We start from the raw sequence: 21918 nt of genomic DNA on the forward strand, positions 1-21918 counted from the left end.
GCAATCATTGGCATGAAAATAGGAAAAGGGAAATAGGATAATTATATATTATGGGTCAATGATTTTAACCTTTATATGCACTTTATGAGAAAGTACTACCTGTGGCTGTACTACAGCCATGCACAAAAATCACCCTCACACAAATGTTTGATTTGGTTGTTGAAACAATGAAATATTAACACTATGTATCAAAATGGTATACAGACTGACCAGACTGACACTAAAACATAAAAAAAAGAAAAAAACAAACAAACAAAAAAAGTGATTTATATAGAACTTAAAAACTGTATTGATCAAGGTTGTGATTTAAAGCACACTGAAAGCTCATTTTTACCAATAGAGTGTACACCTTCTATCCTTAATAACGTATGCAGTCCCACTATGCAAAGTGTATACCCACCAAGTGTGCTATAAAACTTGCATTCACACCCTCAAGAAGGGACCTGCCCAACAGGAGACCTTCAGTACCAAACATGTTGCATATAGCTCTCTTGGTTCTGCTGGCTGCTGCTTCCAGTGAGTGTCACTGAGGCACACATTGCCTTTGACCGCCGACATTCAACATTTAACATGCTTTTCTCCACAGTTGTCAAGGGTGAGACGTTGACCCAGCCGGCATCTCAGATTGTACGACCTGGTCAAGAGTTAAACATCAATTGTCAGGTGTCTTATTCTTTGAGTGACTACCACACTGCGTGGGTCAGGCAGCCTCCAGGCAAGGGACTAGAATGGATCGGGAGCAGGAGATACACTGGAAGCTATTACCAGAAGGACTCCCTGAAAGACAAGTTCAGTATTGAACTAAACCCCTCTAGCCAAACAGTAACCCTAAAATGGCCGAATATACTGCCTGAAGACAGTGGAGTATATTATTGTGCCAGAGACACACAACAGCATAAACCAACAGCGCCCTGCACAAAAACAAAACAAGGAGGAGCCTTCAGACTTGTTGTGCAGGCCACTCCATTCTTTTTTATTTTTTTTAGATGCCTGGCTGGGCGTGTGTGTGGGTGGGTGCGTATGTCATCCAACTCCTGGGCCAGCACCAAACAGGTGGAGCAATGGCAGGTGTCTTAGAACAGGGGTTTTCAACCCAGTCCTCAAGGCACACTGTGGGTCCTGGTTTTTGTTCCAGCCGATCCAGCAGAGACAGTTGAACCAATGAGGCTTCTGCTAAAACAAGCCACACCTGACTGCAATCAACTGATTGCACTTGTAAAACACCAGATTGGGGAAAAAGTGTTGTCATCTTGTTTGGTAAGAATGAAATCCTGCACCCACAGTGTGCCTTAGTGGAATAGGTTGGGAACCCCTGTCTTAGAACATCGTCACCTAAGCCAGCCGGAGCATCACCATGTTGTGGGATTGCCGAGTTTGTTGTTATTACCTTGTTGTAGTTTTGACTATTGACCTTGCTTCTCTGTTGCCTTGGCTCGCCACTGTACGAACCCAACATGGCTTCTGAAGCACTCACACCTGGTTGACTGCCTTGTGGCTTAAACATTTTACATCCTATCCCCGCCATCTCTCGTGCCCATCATGGGGCCCTTTGCCCAAACCCTTAACACTTTTCCGCAATGTTGATTCTGGCAAACACAACTCTGTAGGGGTGAGCTTTGTCATCTTGCAAAAGTTCCGAGGTATGCAAATGCCAATGAGTTACCTCAATCCTATACAATGATTCTTTATCTTTAAAGTTAAGAGATCTAGGAAATATCGTTATAGACTCCTGCTGTCTATCTTTACTAGTGCAATCACCATAAAAGATGAAAATGGTTCATCTCAAATATTTGCTACTACCTATGTACAGTTGTACCTCTACTTACGAAATTAATTGATTCTGGAAGTAGTTTGGTACTTTTCGTAAAATTCTGTAAGTAGAGACCCATTTTCCGTGGAAATGCCCTAATCTGTTCCAGACCCCCCAAAATGCAGATGCAATCTTTTATAATGCATAAAAATGCATCAAAACATGTAACAAATACATGTTACAATTAGATTATTGCACAATAAAAATAAAATCATAGTTGTGTATAATGTAAAAACCAAGAATAAACAATAAAGGTTCATACACTCACAGGAATGCTCAGCAATAGCCAATGGCAGAGCAGCTACAAGTATGTTACGTTCAGTAAACTCTGGGAGCTGCAAGTACCAGCCATACTGTATTTTTGACTTTCGTATCCTGAAATTTCTTTCGTAACAAGAGGCAATATTTTCCCGTTGACGTGTGTCTTAACCTCAAAATTCTGTGTGTAGAGCAGTGCTTCTGAATTATTTTCTGTTACGCCCCCTCAAGGAAGACGTAAATGTTTCGCGCCCCCCCAAACTCTCTGCCACCACTGTAAATAGTATCATTTGTCTATAAAATTACTATTATAAATACGCATCTGCCTAACATTGTGTCCTTTTTTTCCCTAATAACGAAAAAAAGTAACAGATCAACTTATAATAAAGTAGAACTTTATTAACATTGTTTTGTTTGTAACAGAGAAGACGACGCGCATCAATTTGCCTGAATTTAAAAAAAAAAAGTCCCATCCAAACTAAAAAATACACTCAAGTTACATTTTTGACCATTTGATAAAGAAAAATAAAATGTAATAAAATCAGTAAATAATAACAAATTAAAATTGATTAGAAACATTCACTCATGAGGACAATATGCCAAAAAAATTTGATCGAAAAAACAAAACTGAATAAAAGAAAAAGAAAAAGAAAAAAAGTGTCCTTGGACAGAAGGACAGTTTTTATTTTTGTACCTCCTTTGCAATGGTGTGGAGTTATCTTGCAGTGAGCATGCTAACAATGCTAATTGGTTTACTGATATTACACTGACAAAACAGGACGATTGTTGGAAATATTCGGCCGTTTTCGCTGAAAAACAATCAAGCTTATCAATGAGATTGGGGTCTAATGTCTTTAAGTGGCGTCTTAATTGTTTTGGCTTCTGGCTGTCCGCTATAATTATTTTTAGACACAGTAAACAGTGGTCTTTCCTCATTACCCACTGTATTAAAAGTCAAAGCTAAAAGACAAACGGCACGAAAAAAGCGCATTCCCGGCGGCCGAGGTAGAACCGTAGGTGAGGGCGGTCGTCGTGACGATCCCAAGCCAAAAATGGCACTTCTCGGGCGGCGACGTGAGAACCGGCCGGACAAGACAGTGGGTCGCTGCGTGAGTCCGGTCGGAAAACGGCTTTCGAAAACGGCGGCGGCGCACTGCTCTTCATATCTGTTTTCTGTGTGTTCTGAGTGCTCTTCCTTAGTTCAAAAATACTGCGCGCACTCTGAAAATGAGAGCGCCACTGCCACCCACTGAGTGGATGTGCAAGTACACTTTATTCCAGTACGGCAAAGAAAAAAAAAAAAAAAAAAGCATGTTCCCCGAGGTCACATGTGCCCCCCCTGGCATCGCTCTGCGCCCCCCCAGGGGGGCGCGCCCCACTATTTGAGAAGTACTGGTGTAGAGACAGTCGTAGGTACCACAGGTACCACCGTATTTGCAATTTGACTCAGAAGTCAAACTAAACACAAAAATGGGAGAAGTCTATGTGTCATTCTCGACATGGCACAGTCTCAAGGTTGCACAACATAACCGCCACATCATTTTGTGTGGCCTGCGAAAGTAAATTATGTGCATCGATCTCATGTTTCTTGTTTGTCAAATACCAAATTTACATATTGCCATTGAAATATCTAACAAGGTTCCCTTTTAGTTATTTCCAAAACCAGCTGTTATTCAGTTTGTCACATGTTTGTAATACGAGGCATTCTTACATTATTTACAGTAGACAGGTTTGCGGAAAAAGGAAAGGTGGCTCAATTCACTGCAGCCAGAGGAGTAGTCTGAATTGCTCTGACCCCTTAGTTACGGATGCTAAGCCGACAAGCTTTGTGACTCAGGACATATACCGGAGTGTTTTGATTTATTTTGAAAAGGAGGAGGAAAAATGGTTTACAATATGGAGTTGGTAGATACAGTGGGGAGAAAAAGTATTTGATACACTGCCAATGGGTTTTCCCATTGACTGTGTATCAAATACTTGTTCTCCCCACTGTATATCAAAAATATTAAATTGTAGCAAGCTATCGAGGCAAAAGCATACTGGTTCAACACTTATGACAAAGCAAAGGGTTGGGATACTAAGGTGTCCGTTCCGAAAAATGTAAAAAGTAAGTTCAAGGAGCTTATTAAGACGCTATGTTTATTTAAAATCAGGAAGCGTTGCTTTAATTTTAGCGCACTCATTTAATAGACTGCGAAAGTCATGAAGTTAACTAACTCTAGCTAATGAAACAGCTATACATAGATGTTACAGCGATGACATTCTGGTAAGATACAATATTTGATAACAGGCGCTACAACTTTGATATTCAGTTTTATGAATGTTCTTGCTGCTACGTGCAGATTAGGCAGGACAGCTTTCTAATTAGCCTCCTTCTTAATCTTACCTTAAGAGAACATTTCTGTATGCTTGTTAATTTTGTAGACATTTAGCTGGGAGTGATGCCGTATGTCGAGATTGTTTGATCCATTGGAACTCAGGTTTTTTTTTTGGGGGGGTGGGGGGGTGGGGGGCTAAATATTCCGTAAATTCATCGCTTCACAATTTTGGACATACACAGAATATTGATACTTTTCAATTTCTTCCGTAAAGGTTGTTGGCAGTTGTAAATCTCAAAAGCACTAGATCAACAAATTAGACGGTGGGTGATCCGAGAGTTTGTCGGACATGCTCACTTAGCATCGGTCTCTAGGTATTAATGATGGGTAGTGATATATATACATATGTGTGTGTATATATATATATATATATATATATATATATATATATATATATATATATATATATATATATATGTGTGTGTGTGTGTGTGTGTGTATTAAAAAAAAAAAAATATATATATATATATATATATATATATACTGTATATATATATATATATATGTTTTTTTTTCAAATAGAGTGCTCGTATCCTTTATGGTTCAAATTTTATTTTACTCCCTACAGGAACACCAGTGCAAATATTTATAGAATAGTGAGTAAAGGAGTTATTAACAAAATGCTGGATAGGATTTGTTTGGACATAATTTGCATAATCAAAAACGCAGCTGGTCAAACTGACCTGAGAAAATTATTGCTATTCCTGACAAATGGACATTAATTGTAATGAACGCTAAGCCGTATAAGTAGCTCTCAATCACAGACTCAGAGACAAGAAATAATAGGTTTGTATGTAATAAAAAGTACAACTAAGGGAGCATGCCAAAAATTGCGTGAGAATAACAAAGTACATTACAACTCTTCACATTTGAGATTGTGGCACTTTATAAACTACATCAGAACATCCAATAACCCAATTAGTTATTCAATTTCAAGAAAGTTTTTTTTCTTAATTCATTACATAATTAATGATAAATATTTCATTTCATTAGTTGTTGTTTATGGACGTTTAAAAGCTTTGAGTTTCCTATATGTACAAGACCAGGGAGGTTTTTGATGGGGCATGTGTCATTGTGTCTACTATACGTGGGTGGCTGGGCACAGTGTTACACACCATAGCAAAAACCCGTGCCCACCAAATGGGACCCTGTTTAGAAATTGTAGGCACAAGGAGACATATTCACATACAAATAAAACCATATTTTGTGTATATTTTGAAACCTCCTGACCAGGGACAACCAGCGCCAGATTATTTTATATTTTAAATGATTGTCATTATTCTGTGTTTTGTTTTAAGCGTGAGCACGAGTCGGTGACGACAAACTTTCATATTTAATGTTCAATATTTACCACCTTAATATCTGCACGTGTTTTGGAAAAGCAAAAGAACAAGAAAAAAAAAAGAGTTTGGAATTGTACTACTCTGACATTAACTGACTTCCACTGGGTTTACAATTAAAACGATATCTTTCATGTTCATATGTATTGCTCACAAATCCGAAAAGTAAAGACTGAGAAAAATACACTCCATGATAACTCTCTCTCTTTTGCTATTAAAATTATTTTATTTTATAGGCATACAACAAATAAAAATAATAGTAATAATAATATTAAGTGGATCAAAACAAATACATGAATAATGATCAATTTGATAAAATATAAAATCTAATTTTTTTGTCATTTATAGATTTTTAAAAGATTTGTATTGAAAAAAAAAAAAAAAAAAAAAAAATTCGCCCATGCTTCAACTAGGAGGTTTATGACAGGGCATGTGTCATTGTGTATTTTGGGCTGGGGTGGCACAGTGTCACACACCATAACAAAAACCTGACCCGACCCCCCCCAAAAATCTTATTTTTTCCCTATCATATCCATCTCTCATGAGACACAATACCACTTGTTCAGTCATTATTTGTAAACTGGTGTAGTTTCCACAGGCAGGATATTATATTTATTTACGAATTAGCATAAAGTCATAAACACTCCCCACAGGAACTTTCTTCTCCTAGATATTCTGGCATTGCCAGCGCAAAGTGTTGGAATCCCTATGTAACAGTTCAGCAGATGGTTATGGAGGCATGCCCACATTGAGGTGACGTAGAAAAATGCTTATTTAAGGAACTAGTCTTCTTCCATCATTGAAAAAAAAAAGGTATTTGCATTGTCAACAGATTGCACTGCAGCACCGTGTTACTATTACGACTACTGGGGTAAAGGAACCCAAGTAACAGTTACATCTGGTAAGTAATTGTGTTCTTCTTCTCTAAAATACAGTGTCATAAAAGGTTTTTGACAAACCAAACGCTTGGATTTGGTCACTGTGGTATATTATTATGGTGTGCTAGTTGACTGGGGTAAAGGAACCCAAGTCACAGTTACATCTGGTGAGTAACAAATTATGTTTTGTTTCTGAAAAACTGCTCATAAAAGTTATTGAAATATTGTATTGTATATGGCAATTCTGGTGCGATTATTTTGGTAACCGAACACATGTCACATGGTAAGTAGTACCGGTAATTGTTTTGTTACTGGAAATGGACTTAAAAACATACCGATTCAATAGAGTCTTTTGTTATATTATTTCATCATCACAATTCAGTAAAATTATTTGTGAGTTACAGTAAAACTTGGTAATCATCTGTTGGCAATTTCAAAATTCTTTTTTGTCCGTGTATCATCCTTATGAGAATTTTCTGATAAGTCAATAATATGTCATCAAAATAGTTACAAGGTGAAAAGGAAGGATTATTTCCCCCTGTTAATGATAATATGAAATTTGGATTGTGTGAATGTTTATTTGTTCACACTTTAGATTCAAAATTACTGTCACTTGAAATTTATTTTCAAACACTACTATTGAATTTTGAGTAAGTGAGATGTTAAGTATTATAAATGAATGGGATTTACTAAATGCAAGATTGTATTAGTCTTAAACGATGTATTTGACGTTTTCCAGTAGGGAAAGTTTGTAAAATGTGAAGTCTTCTTCTCATATTATGTTTTTCTATATTTTCTTTTATTACCTGGGTCAAAATGTGAGTTTTCCAACCTTTTTTTTTTTTTGTTAGATATATTTTCATAATGTTGTGTGAACCAAATAACTCATGAGTTATATTTTATGCTAAAAATGGTTAAAGTGCAATTTCATTTACTTACTAATATTATAGTTTGGTTCTGCTGATGAAAAAAATATGAATGACTAAACACACAGCATCTATCTTGCCTATGCTTTGTATTACATTTTGGCTTATTCACGAACACCATTTTTTTTGTCATTTGCTTTTCTTGCAGGTACACCGATCAAACCGACCGTCTTTCCTCTGATGCAATGTGGCTCCGGAGCCACATTCAGCATTGGCTGTCTCGCCACTGGGTTTACACCTTCTCCACTGACCTTCACTTGGAGCAAAGACGGAAATGCCCTGACTGACTTTATTCAGTATCCTTCAGTAGCGAACAACAACCTCTATACAGGAGTCAGTCAAATCCAAGTGAAGAGAGAGGACTGGGATAACAGGGCAAAATTCCAGTGTGTTGCCAAACATTCAACTGAAGATGTTGAAGCTATGATCACCAAGAAAGAAGGTAATATTGTTTAGAAAGAGATTCCTGTACAGTAGTTCAGGTTTAATAGATGCCTCATAACCTCATGTCTTAAAATGTAGAATAGAATAAAATAGAATAGATTAGAATAAAATTGTCTTTATTTGTCATCGGCTTGACAATGAAATTGGACGTGCAACTCTAGTTATTTACTTAAACAAGATAAAGAAAAAAACGCAAGGATAAAAATATAAGTTTGCAATTCAAAAAGCTACCCAAGGACAGCATTTTAAGGTTTGCAAAATTATAACTTGGTAATTGCTCACATATGGAGACGTCTATACAGAGGTTTATACTGTTAATGGAAGCAAGACCATGAAATACTTCATGAAAGATGTGGAATTGCTATAGAAATGAAAACATAATTTTAAATGTCAAAAAAAAAAAAAAAAAAGGTTGTTGTGGTCATTTAACTACTCTATATGTTGATTAAGTAAAACAATGTTGGAGTTAACTGTGATAAAATAGTTTATTTCTCCAGACCTGCTAATTATGAATATATTAAAAAAAAAATATATATATACTATTATAAAAAAAATATATATATACTAGTATAGTAAACAGTAAAGACTCAGTAGACTTCTGTGTCACTTTGTCTTTTCCTGTTTGCTCTTAATGTTTGTTGCTCGTTAATCAACATTTTGTGCTGCCTTAAATATATATTTAATATCCAAATTTAAAACAATGCTTGATATATATGACATCTATATGACATCTAGCAGAAATTGTCACTCAAAGAAATAGTTTATATTTATTGCATCAGTGTCATGAACCAACAGGTGGAAAGGAATGGCTTAAGCTTCTCCAGCTGCTTACGCTGCTGCAAGTGTCAAAAAAATTATATTCTTGCTTTCTCCTCGCACGTCAGCAGCATCACTATCTGAATAACTTTAATTTGTTAAAGCTATGCTTGCTTATCACATTGGACATGTTGTATATGCAAAAGTACACCGTACATTTAATTTCAGTGTTTCATTTGAGTCACCTACACACACATTCTTGAGTACAATTTTAGAATATGAATATATATATATATATATATGTGCTCACTGTCACGTCTGCTTGTGCATATACTGTACTATATGTGTAGTCTTGTCTCAACTTACTATCATGTGTGCCCTCAATATACGTCTAGTCTTGTCTTGTGCAAAGATATATTTGTCAATATGTTTTTTTTCAGAGGCCTACAAGTTACCAACTCTTAAAGTGTTGGCCTCTTCTGGCGGTCAAGACGAGGTCTCCTTTGCCTGTTTTGCCAAAGATTTTTCCCCAAATGTTTATGAGTTCAAATGGCTGAAAAACGGAGTGGACATCTCCAACAGGATAGATGAAATCAAGACTCAGTCTGAGGCCAGAAAGGGCGCAAATGGAATAACGCTTTACAGCGCAGCAACTTTTCTCTCGCTCAAATCCAATCAGTGGTCAAGTGACACAATCGTGACTTGCGAGTTTAAAGGGAAAGATGCAAGTGGCGATGTCGTTGTGAAGTCATCTGTGTCCAACAAAGATGTGTCTGACTCAACTTGTGAGTATTGTTTTTTTTGCTATTACGATGTTATTTATTCAATGTAAGCATAAAAATGTTAAATCGTTGTAAATTCAACAGGTGAGGCATTCCCTGATGCAGGGGTATACATTAAGCTCACAGGCCCTACATTGGAGAAGATATTTTTGGAAAAACGAGGAACTGTAACATGTGAAGTCAAAGTCGACAAGCCAGTGCAGAGTATTTCATGGGAGAACCAGGATGGGAAGAATATGGTTGGTACCTTAATATCCCCCTCAAGAGGCGAAACGGGCATATTTCGCACTCTGCTTGACATCACGTATGACGAATGGAGCAATGGGATAAAACGCAACTGCGTCGTGATGCTTCCAAATAGCAGTGACCCATTGAAGAAATCCTATGAAAGAAAAAATGGTATGAAATCTGTCATTCTCAAGCACGATTTTGTGTCAGTGCTGTTTATCATGATTTTAGTTTACACGTTTTGGCATTTTTGCAGGTAAACCACATCGCCGTCCGTCAGTTTTTATGATGGCTCCAGTAGAACATCGTAAAACAGACACAGTTACCCTGACCTGCTTTGCAAAAGACTTCTTTCCAAATGAGGTTCTGGTGTCCTGGCTGATCGATGATGAGCCAGTAAACTCCACTTACATTCACAGAACCACCAAACCGGTAGAAAATCAAGGTTCCTACTCAATCTACAGCCACTTAATACTCAACTTTGAGCAGTGGGAAAGTTATGATGTGGTCTATAGCTGTATCTTTTACCATGAATCTTTGGCCACTCAAAACTTCATTTCAAGGACCATTACGCAGACATCTGCCAAAACGTACAAGGTCAACTTCAACCTAAGCGATCCTGAAATATGCCAGACTCAGTAGACTTCTGCGTCACTTTGTCTTTTCCTGTTTGCTCTTAATGTTTGTTGCTTGTCAATTAACATGTTGTGCTGTCTTTAAATGCAGATTTAAAATACAAATAAAAAAAAAAAAAAACTTTGCAATTGTTGTTATGTGGCAAGTTGTTCTTACTGTTTTTTTGTTTTCATCTATATTTTTGTTCAATGTGATTTGGTGTATCAGTCATGTAATTAATGTTGGAGTTGAAAACAAACACACAAACAAACAAATAAATTCAAGCCATCCAACTTCACTCGAAATTTTCGAAGTTTTAATGGAAAACTCCATTAAACAACGTAACGCTCTGAACTCAACATCTTAACTCAATAGAACTTCAGTTAAGTAGTTAGAAGTCCAGTCAACGTTATACTTGAACTGGACTTCAAACTACATAATACTCCTATTAAAATATTGAGTTCATAGTATTAACGTGTTTATTTTAGTTTTCTATAAAAGCTTGAAAAGACAGTTAAATTGGTTGATTTTAAATTTTAACTTCAACTATTTATTTATTTTGAACATTGCACTTGTGAATATTTCCATATAGGACTAAATGGTACATTAACAACAGTTATGTGACTTGTCCTTGTGCTTATCTTCTGGTGCTTGCCACCCCAAAAAATAAATAAATGAAAAAAAAAAAAAATAGAGATGATATTTTAAGGTCGATCAAAATATTGATAAGTCATACATAAGACACAATTAATGAAGTCTTTCAAAAGCAGTTCAGGGTCTCCAGTCTTTGGATTTTTTAAGCAATCAAATACAATACAATTACAGGAGTGTTCAAAAGATTTAATGAAGCAGTGAATGTGTACAAATGTGAACAAAAGACTAGATGCTCTCTGATAAACTCTTAATTGTACAGTTGTGTTATTTTGAACTGTAACTGAAGCACAAATATGCATCCATTAGATTTCCTGGTGGGGACAAACCAATGGAACGATGATGTAGATGCAGAGCAAGATTTCATGGGAAACATAGCACTTACATTCATCCTCCTCTTCCTCATCACTCTCCTGTTCAGCATTGGAACAACTATTTTCAAGGTAATAAAATACTGTAAGACTGTGAATGCTTGAATGCAGCACAATAATACAACTACAACACAACACACAACAATTATATGTAAATATATACATTGGAACAACACATAGCGCAATACAGTGTCAGAAAAACGAGACGATGATTAATAATGTCAGTACTTTTGCCAAAATTAATGTGAACTGTATCATATACGATCTTTTAGAATTGTATAGAGACATATTTAAGGTGCGTTCAACAGGATAAAAGAAAGTCTTAAATAGCATTATTATGTGAATTAGAATCATATTTTGAGACGATTTGACTGTATGCAACAATTTAGCAAAGCACAGATGACGAGAAATTAGTCTTTTAGCCACGCCTACCATTATAGGGCTCTCGTGTCCCCAACAGGTGGATGACGTCGACAGATTAACGGTTCCATCTGATTTACAATTCAGCCCATTGAGGGGGAATTATTCAGAGCGAGGAAAATGTGACGAAGAGAGCCGCAAAATGTCATTGTGTCAGTCTCTCTACTCCAATATTTTTACAGGATATCCTTTTTATCAAAGTATTTTTCCCCAATTGTGAAATAAATGGTATGGTCATGACAAATAACAGTCTCGTGCTAAATGGAATATGAAATAATAAAAATGCATTTATTCAGTACGAAATGGCAAAATTACTCCATAATGTTCAAAACTGTCGACTTCACCTTTACTGTCGCACCTCCCGAACGATATTTTATGCCATCGTAGTTGGACAGGCGTTTGTCATTTCCCTGCCCTGCTTTGGAGAATGTAAACAAACCAAGAGGCGTGAAAGCTAGTTGACAAGCTAACCTGAACCGAGTGACGTCTCAAAGTCTTATTTTCGCTTTTTGAAGCAAAAAAATCACACAAAACAAGCTTGGATCATATCACACGGCGGCGGGGTTGTTGATAGGCTTTGCTGATCGGAAAACTGCGACGGACAGTAGAGTTTGCCTGGGAAGCAGCTGGAGAGTACCGCCGGACAAACCGGCCGATGTCGAAGGAGCGCGTAGCTACCACATGGTCAACATGAATATGGCGTAAAATAATGCTTTACTACACATAAAGAGAGAGCGGCTTGCAGTTGTTTTGCAGCTAACATGGCAGGATATGTCTGAACAGAACTTCTCTACATGTCAGCCCATGATCAACCGTCAATAAATAGTCCTTTATTTATAGAAAGTTTGTAGTGTTTACTTTGTAATCGCTTTATTCGCGACCAGTTTTAACACAATGTTGCAATTTCTGATGGGGTTGAAAATTTGACAGAACACCAGGCACACGAAGAGGGCAATAAGCCGAGAATGGGGTGTGCAAACAGGCCGCCAGTTGTCGGCCGAGTCGCATTCTAGACAATCAGCCACAAAATGCAAGCCACCTTTGTATTAAAACGTGTGCCGTGATCCCAGTATTATACATAATACAAAATACGATGTTTACTCACTTACTCGTAAGTCCAATGGTCCCACAATAGTAGGGCTTATTTTGGCCAATATCCACGGTGAACGGGAACCTTTTGAAACCCAAAAAGGCTCACACGCCTCTTCCTGGTGCAGCAACAATTTTCTGCAGCCGTTTGGCTGGCATGATGCGAAAAATAAACGAATTAGTCCGCAAAATCAGCTGAATCCGCTGTCCATCTGCATGGTATAAGGCAATGCTGTATTGTGAGATGCTGACCCGTGTGACGTCCCATTCGCATTCCTCCTAAACCCGTAAGTCACTCATTTTCTTGGCGCGGAATTCAAAAATTGAATACATAAAACGATCGCTTTCACACACATCAAAGCGGTGCATTTCATTCAGGAGCATAAAACACCACGTTAAATATGAAATAAACATGCTTGTTGGTGTCATACGCACTTTAAAATGTATAACTGGAATCCTGTACTTTGGGGAAAATAACATTTTGCGAGAAAGCAGCAACAATGTTTGGAAGATCCTACCAGAAAATCAAAACTTTACTTAGGGTTTTGTGGGAGATCCTATAAAAATGTTGGCAGATGTAAAATGACTACCATATAACATGAATTTGAATATAATTCCTCAATTTTCAACACGACAAAATCATCTGTTTTTAAACCCTTGAAGCCTATTGTTGCGAAATAGTCACATTCCAGTAATTTTTTAATGTTTTTGTTTCAAGGCGTTATGAGGAAGAGCACACTTGTGTAACTACATTGTTTCAGAAGTTTATTTATACTTGCCTTTTCTGAGAATTTTTAAAAAAATTCATTTTCAATTAAGTTAAACAGGTTGCAAGACACCTTAACTCATTCACTGCCAATGACAGTGATTGACATCAAACTCATTTCTACTGGGATGACCGGTTCTGTGTCATCAGTGACGGTGGTAGACGTCCAAGCCAATTTTAATGGGGAGATTGAACGATCGCCACCACGCACTCCCAGTCAAAATGGATTGGACATTTATCACAATCATCGGCAGTCAATGAGTTAATGTTTTAAATGTCATTCTTTTTTTTACTAACTACCACAACTTATACTCTGTGAATACTATACGTATAGCATGTGTTCGTGTTTGTGTTTTTGTGGGTTATTAATTTTCTTTTTTTTTCTTCAATTTCATTTCAGGTCAAATGAAAAAAAGCAATTGTGTTTAAAATCCGTGTCTTAAATGCACACATGCACTGTATGTACTATGTAAGTAATGGGTGTTTCTTCTCAAAAGATTAACATACTGTATTTTTTTATTTTTCAAATAAATATAACAAAGATGTCAGCTGTATTTTTCTGTTGCACATTATTTTCTTATTGTCTGTTTGTAAAACATCACTACAGCACCTGGATGCAACAGACTGTTGAAATAAAATAGATTTGAATAACACGCCTAATATTTAAATGTGTTTGTCACAACTATATGTGTGTCGTCAGCCATCCTCACACCTGCTGTCAGTCATGCACAGTTCCTACTTGCTGCGCTGCACTTCTGTATTTTGTGTTTGGTTTGAAATAGTCTTATGTGTGTGTGTGGGTTATCTTTCACTTGCTGCTTATGCTAATGCGCTCGCATGCCAGCCTCATTTCCACCTGACTGTTCGAAACCAGACACTATCAAAGTAAAACTCTGCCCTTTATTAAAAAACCAAAGACATCACATTTAGAGGTTAAGGCAGCAAGCTAGAGGTATGTATAACTACATATTGCTATGAATGTAGAAATGTTATACAGCCCTAAAGAGTGAGATAAGTGAAGACTAAAAAAATACTATATATACCGTGGTATAAAAAAGTATCTGAACCTTTTGAAATTTCTCACATTTCTGCATGAAATCACCATCAAATGTGATCTGATCTTTGTCAAAATCACACATATGAACAAAAACAGTGTCTGCTCTAACTAAAACCACCCAAACATTTGTAGGTTTTCATATCTTAATGAGGATAGAATGCAAACAATGACAGAAGGAGTAAAATAAGTGAACCATCACATTTAACATTTTGTAGCCTCCCCTTTGGCAACAATAACTTCAACTAGACGCTTTCTGTAGCTGCAGATCAGTCTGGCACATCGATCAGGGCTAATCTTGGCCCATTCTTCTCTACAAAACTGCTGTAGTTCAGTCAGCTTCCTGGGTTGTCTGGCATAAATCGCTGTCTTTAGGTCATGCCACAGCATCTCAATGGGGTTCAAGTCTGTACTTTGACTTGGCCACTCCTTTTATTCCTCAGAAACCATTCTGAAGTTGATTTACTTCTGTGTTTTGGATCATTGACTTGTTGCAGTATCCATCCTCTTTTTAGCTTTAACTGTCTGACAGACGGCATCGGTTTTCCTGCAAAACATCCTGATAAACTTTTGAATTCATTCTTTCATCAATGACTGAAAGTTGTCCAGGCCCTGAGGCAGCAAACAGCCCCAAATCATGATGCTCCTTCCACCATGCTTCACAGTGGGGATGACGTGTTGGCGTTGGTGAGCTGTTCCATTTTTCCTCCACACATGACGTTGTGTGTTACTCCCAAACAATTCAACTTTGGTTTCATCACTCCACAAAATATGTTTCCAAAACTTCTACGTTTCCAAGTGCCTTTTTGCGAACATAATACGAGTAATTATGTTTTTGTTTTGTTTTTTTAGACAGCAGTGGCTTCCTACGGGGAGCCCTCCCATGAATTCTTGGCCATAGTTTTACATATACAGTGGGGAGAACAAGTATTTGATACACTGCCAATGGGTTTTCCCATTGGCAGTGTATCAAATACCCATTGGCAGTGTATCACATACTTGTTCTCCCCACTGTAGTTGATGTGTGCACAAAGATATTGGACTGAGCCAGTGATTTCTGTAAGTCTTTAGCAGACACTCTAGGGTTCTTTTTCTACCTCTCTGAGTATTCTGCGCTTAACTCTTGGCGTCATTTTTGGTGAACGGCCACTCCTTGGGAGAGAAGCAACAGCACCAAACTCTCTCCATTTGTAGAAAACTTCTCTGACTGTCGATTGATGAACATCCAGACATTTAGAGATGGTTTTATATCATTTCCCAGCTTTATACAAATCTCCAATCCTTGATTGCAGGTCTTCTGACAGCTCTTTTGACAGCGCCACGATGCACATTAGTGTCATGTACGAGACGGAGGAACCAGTTGCGTATCGCAGACACAGGACTTTATTGATTTTGACAGGCAAAGGAAACAATCAGGTTAAGCGGTAATGGCTGGTTGGCATGCAAACATATGCTGAATCGCTGACGACCTGACACTGGATGTTGTCTGCTCGAGGCTTATATAGTGTTCTCAGTTGTTATTTGTGACATAATAAAGGGTACACAATAACATGTGACGAAAGCTTTGTGATGCATGAGTGTGATGCAATATGCTTAAACATTATTAGCTGCAACATTAATACATGCAATATGATGAAACATTAATAGCTGAAACATTAATACATGACACATTAGACAATGTTTCTCATAAAGACTATTTTTACCATGTGCGTGTTTTATAGTGGGCAGGGCAGCTTTAAACCACTCATAAGTGATTGGGAACACACCTGACTTAAATTGTAAGGTAAAAAATGGTTTCAATTGGTCTTTAAGTCTCCTTAGGCAGAGGGTTCACTTACTTATCCCCCCCGTCATTGTTTACATACTGTCCTCATTAAAATATGAAAACCAATAAATGTTTAGGTGGTTTTAGTTAAAGCAGACACTGTTTTTACATCTGTGTGATTTTGACAAAGGTGAGATCACATTTGATGGTGATTATTATATTATTATTATTATGCAGAAATGTGAGAAATTCCAAAAGGTTCAGATACTTTTTCATACCACTGTATATCTTTTCTTTTACAGAGAGTACTGTGCCTCCAGAAATTACAGTATATTCACTGTGGGAGGATAAATTTGAATCCATAACTGTCAAACTCCTTTGCATCATAAGTGGATTCTCTCCTAACACACTGAGTGTTGAATGGTTTCGGGACAGCCAAAAGGTCAATGCCAAGCAGACCTCCACCAGGAAACTTCAGAGTGTGGAGGAAGAGGCCAAAACCTTCACTCTCATCAGTGAGATAGAGCCGAATGTGAGAGAGTGGAGAATCGGCACCAACTTTACATGCAGGTCCATTCAAAACAATGTAGAAATTAAAAGGTCGATAAGTATTTGTGAAAGTAAGTACGTGTGTATGTATAATAAAAGAGACTATTAATGCAGTAGACTCATGTTATTAAATGAAATACTGTATTATCTGGCAGGTCAGGTAAACAGCCCTCCTGCCATTCATTTGGAACTTCCCAGCTTCAAGGAAGCTATGATGGAAACATTGAGTGCAACAGTGAGCGCAACATGTTCAGTGCGTACTGCACTTGATGCTGTTATTACATGGATTCTTGAGGGGGAAACAGACATTCATTACGACAGGAGCCAATATGCCAATGCATCACACATCGTCAGTAAACTGACGGTATCAGTAGATCTGTGGAAAAAAACAAAGAGGGTGAAATGTAAAGTGGAGCATCGCTGCTTTGCGGACATTGAGGAGACCATAGATGTATCAGGTAGGTGGCATTTGTAAAAGGTTTTACGAGTAAAAGGAAGTTCTTGTTTTCATTATGTCATAACCATCCAGAGCCTGCGGTCAAGTCTCCATCAGTGGAGATCAGGCGATCGCTTGCTGATTTGCAGAAGAAAGACAGTGCTGTGTTTGAATGTGATGTCACCCAACTTGATGCTGTGGATCTCTACGTCACCCTTCAAGCCAACGGTGCTGATATTTCTGACAAACACTTTGTTGAACTCTCTAAAGTCCAAGGCCCACATTCCATCAGTCCACATTTCAGTTTGCCAAAGTCATTCAAGAAGAATGACGCAAGTTTCAGTTGCAAAGTTAACCAAGGCTTCTCTAGCTTCATTCAGTCAAGCAACATTGACGGAATTTTTGGTGAGAGTCTAATTCACAAGAGCTCTTTCATGTTTATGTGTGGACCTAATCACTATGTTATCCTTCATCAGTGGAGCCTTCAGTTGAGCTGTTTCTGGCCTCCAGTGAAGAGTCAAGACTCTTATGTTATGGATGGGGTTTTAACCCTCAAATTATGTGGTTCACTGAGTCTGAGTCACAAATATCCCCATCAATGACCAACCTTAGCATGAATGCGGATGGACGTGTGGCTGTGGCTAGTCAACTAGACGTACTCGAAGAAGAGTGGAAAACTGGTAAGGGATTCACTTGTGAAGTGTCTGACAGGTGGCTGGAAAAAAAGGTCAGAAAAACCATCAGCTTCTGCTCAGGTAAACATTTTTTATATATCTTCATAAGGCATGAAAAATACGGAATTGATTGGAATTGTATTTGAACAGTAACCCCATCATCATCTCAAATACTCGGAGTGTATATTCATGGACCACCACTCACAGAGTTGCAGAAGAGGGACCAAGTGACAGTCACATGTCATTTGTTTGGCACTAATCTACAAGATTTTTCCATCTCCTGGAAAGTTGATGGAAAGAATTATTCCCAGAATTCCTATACGGAGGACCCGATGAGTCACCGCAATGGCACAGAGTCCTTTCGGAGCTTCCTCGATGTGTTGGCGAGTGACTGGAATTCATATAAACAAGTGTCTTGTGAGGGAAAACACAAATGTTCCAACAAAGCCTACAAGGGCTATATAAGCAAAAGCAGAGGTATTGTACTATTGCTTTGTGCTTTTTAATTAGCAATGGCTTCAACATTAAATCCGTTATTTGTATTCCTCCAGACTTGTATCCACCAACAGTGCGCATAATACCACCTACCATCTCAGAGCTGTCAACCTCCGATGACCTCACACTTACCTGCCTGGTTTCTGGATTTTTCCCAGATAACAAGATAGTGTACTGGGAAAAAGATGGTCAAAGACTACCATTGATTTCTTACACCAATAGCCCTTCATGGAAGTACAGTGGCAGCAGCACTTTTTCAATGAGCAGCAGACTAAATGTGACTAAAAGTGAGGACTGGGGATCCATTTATTCTTGTTCTGTCAGGCATGAGTCATCTGAAACACCTTTTCAAAACACAATTGAGAATGTGTTTGGTAAGTTCAAATTTGATAAGTTTTTCTTTGTGTTGTTAGCCAATAATAACTCATTCACTGCCTTTAACAGCAACTTACATTAAATTCATTTTAACTGGGATGGCTGGCGTTAAATGATCATGTTTCAGTGCCAGTGACTGCGATAGACGCCCTATCCATTTGGACTGGGCATCCTGATCCAAATGGATTGGATTTACCCGAATATAAGACGGTGTTTTATGCATTAAAATAACACTGAAAAAGTGGGGGTCGCCTTATATTCGCGGTCTAGACATTATACCCATTTACGACGCTCGATGGCCCCAGATATCATTGAAGCGATGTTCTGTCATGACAGATCTCAGCTACTCTCAAGTTTAACCAGTTTGCATTATTTTATTGCAATGTTTTTCCTTATTCGGATTTGTTTCAAGACCACAGTTCAAGACTACAGTTACAGTTAGACTTCACTTTGATGGTTAATGCAGTTATTGCAATTTTGTTGTTTTATCACAATAGATTGGTTTATTTACATTTCAAAAACCAGAAGCCATTCATTCACAAATGTGATTGCACTTTAGTTTACATATTTAAATGTTCAGATATTAAGATTTGAATGAGGCAAAATAACATGCTTTTTCTCTCAAATATATTGTTATAATAATGTTTCAGATGTACTGTAATTATTTTCTGTATAAAAATTAATTTGGTGTTCAAAAAGTCTTTTTTTAAACTTGAGTCTTTAAAAAAGGGGGGTTGTCTTATAATCAGGGCTGTCTTATATTCGGGCCAATATGGTATATGCCTGTCAATGGCAGACAGTGAGTAAAATATACAAGTGAGCAGCTTTGGAGCTTGCAGCCATTACATGAAAAAGTAGAGAGGCAAGAATGATCTCTTTAACGGTAGTTAACTGTAATAGGTGTTATGTGGAAAGCAATCAGTAAATACAGAAGAGAGTAGACAACTTCAATGAAACAAATACTATAACACACACAAAAATGTTGAGATTTTCACAATACCCACTTGTAAAATATTGTTTTTTTTATCAGAAAAAAAGGTAACTTAGATCAATTTTATTGTTGTGCTATATTTCTATACCATACACTCTATTGCGTTACGAGCTTGGTCACTTCATCGGGGTGTGATTTCACAATTTTCTCCATTTTACAGTATGCAAAATCAAATGTTCATTTTCATCCTCGATGATAATGATTGATTTATTTCCTCAGCTCCAGTGACTCTCAGCCAACCTTCAGCCATGTTGCTCCGGGGTTCAGGTGAACTTGTGTGCCTGGTGTTTGGTTTCAGTCCAGCATCGATTAACGTCTCCTGGTTTCTTGATGATACCAATGAGCTGATGGACTTCAATATAACTCAACCTAGCAGAGGCCCCGACGGAAAGTTCAGCATCCAGAGCCGACTTCGCCTGTCCCAAGTCGACCTGTTACCTGGAGCGGTCCACACCTGCAGGGTGACACATGCAACCCTCACGCTGACTCTGAATGTAACAAATCCAGGTATTATTTAATAATTCACTCCACTTTAATTACACCGTGCATTTTGCACTTTATATTGAAGCAATACATTAATTTGTTTACATTTTGTATTTATTTCAGTGATCCTACCAGATTGCAATGTATTGGATGACATTGCTCATGCAGTTGTGAATCAAGATATCAATGTGGAAAGCTGGTATATGTCTGCCACATTCCTTGTGCTTTTTCTCATCGCCATCATTTATGGTGTCTTGGCCACCTTGGTTAAGGTGAGATACTGCATGTTTCATCTTATTCTTTTAAAATTATTCATACATATTGTGAAACATGATCTGATAATATTCTCACCTTATTTGTTTATCAACAAAGATTCTGACATTCTCCTCTTTCTTCCCTCTTTAGACTAAATAAACAGGGTCAAGACAGATGATGCTTTGACTTCTTATTATGTGGAACACATTGTGATTGCAGACTAATGAAACGTTTGTTATCATTGTGCCAATGGTTTTGTTGTTGTTATAAACAAGGTTTGACATACTGTTTTTTCATCACTATAATGAGGTTTGCTTTTAGCAAAGCTGTCCATAAAAGAAAAAAAAAAATACTAATAATAATAAATGGGTACAGAAAAAGCAAGCTTCATATGGATTCGAGGTATCTATTGATGAGAATAAAATGTTTTGAAAATATTTTGTTTACTATTATTTTAATCCCCTCATGCACGAATTATGATTATTGAATTATATGTTATATATTAATTATAATCATACGAATTATTATTATTGTGGCACTGAAATATGAGTACGATGCTCTTTAAAGGGTTAAAGTTCTTACCTGTGAATTTATCAATAGCTATTCATTCTGGTGACCACTTATCTCTGAAATTATTGCATACGCGGTGACTAAACAGGAACACTTATTCACATTGACCACTAGAGTGAGCCAAAGCTCGTGGTGCTGCATCATTGGCTTGAACGCAAAACAAAAAATATCAGGATTTCTGGAGGTATTTATAGAAAATAATTCTATCGAAAGTGAAAATCCTGAGTTTATTCCTTCATTCCAATACACACATAATCAAACACAAGTATAAGCAGACAGCCACTATAAGTATACACTATCTGTGTCTTGTATATATGGTGGGTTTAGGAATTTCCACAGGGAGGGATGACTGTCAGCATGTTCAGAATCACTATTGGCTACCTCTGAAATTATTTGGCTCTGTCTATATGTGATTGGCCAGAGACCTGAGGGAGCCAGCCCAAATCAGTGACGCTGTTGCTGGGATGTACACGGGTGCCAACCTAACTGCCAAGGGGCCGGCAATTGGGAAGCATGGCATCAGGCCCAACAGGCTGCCTGAGACTGGGTCCCTGTCTAT

At 37.6% G+C, this 21918-nt stretch overlaps 1 protein-coding gene across 3 annotated transcripts; it reads left to right on the plus strand.

Annotated features, from left to right (window-relative positions):
- The first annotated feature begins 453 nt into the window (after positions 1 to 453).
- On the plus strand, positions 454 to 21149 carry ighd (immunoglobulin heavy constant delta). 3 transcript variants are annotated; one of them, XM_057861652.1, is made up of 13 exons: positions 454 to 516; positions 587 to 895; positions 6637 to 6687; positions 7739 to 8032; positions 16834 to 17151; positions 17236 to 17538; positions 17610 to 17921; positions 17993 to 18271; positions 18341 to 18667; positions 18742 to 19059; positions 20271 to 20558; positions 20658 to 20806; positions 20940 to 21147. In XM_057861652.1, exons 1-13 carry the CDS (start codon positions 474 to 476, stop codon positions 20946 to 20948), a joined length of 3000 nt encoding a protein of 999 aa, XP_057717635.1. In that variant the 5' UTR covers positions 454 to 473; the 3' UTR covers positions 20949 to 21147. The 3 variants fall into 3 exon arrangements, with proteins under 3 accessions (XP_057717635.1, XP_057717633.1, XP_057717634.1); XM_057861650.1 differs by lacking the exons at positions 454 to 516; positions 587 to 895 and adding an exon at positions 6495 to 6539 and having other exon boundaries at positions 6619 to 6687; positions 20940 to 21149; XM_057861651.1 differs by lacking the exons at positions 454 to 516; positions 587 to 895; positions 6637 to 6687 and adding an exon at positions 6725 to 6831 and having other exon boundaries at positions 20940 to 21149.
- The last annotated feature ends 769 nt before the right edge of the window (positions 21150 to 21918 follow it).

The sequence above is a fragment of the Corythoichthys intestinalis genome, chromosome 16 (genome assembly GCF_030265065.1).
Source record: "Corythoichthys intestinalis isolate RoL2023-P3 chromosome 16, ASM3026506v1, whole genome shotgun sequence".
In the NCBI taxonomy this organism is placed as follows: Eukaryota; Metazoa; Chordata; class Actinopteri; order Syngnathiformes; family Syngnathidae; genus Corythoichthys; species Corythoichthys intestinalis.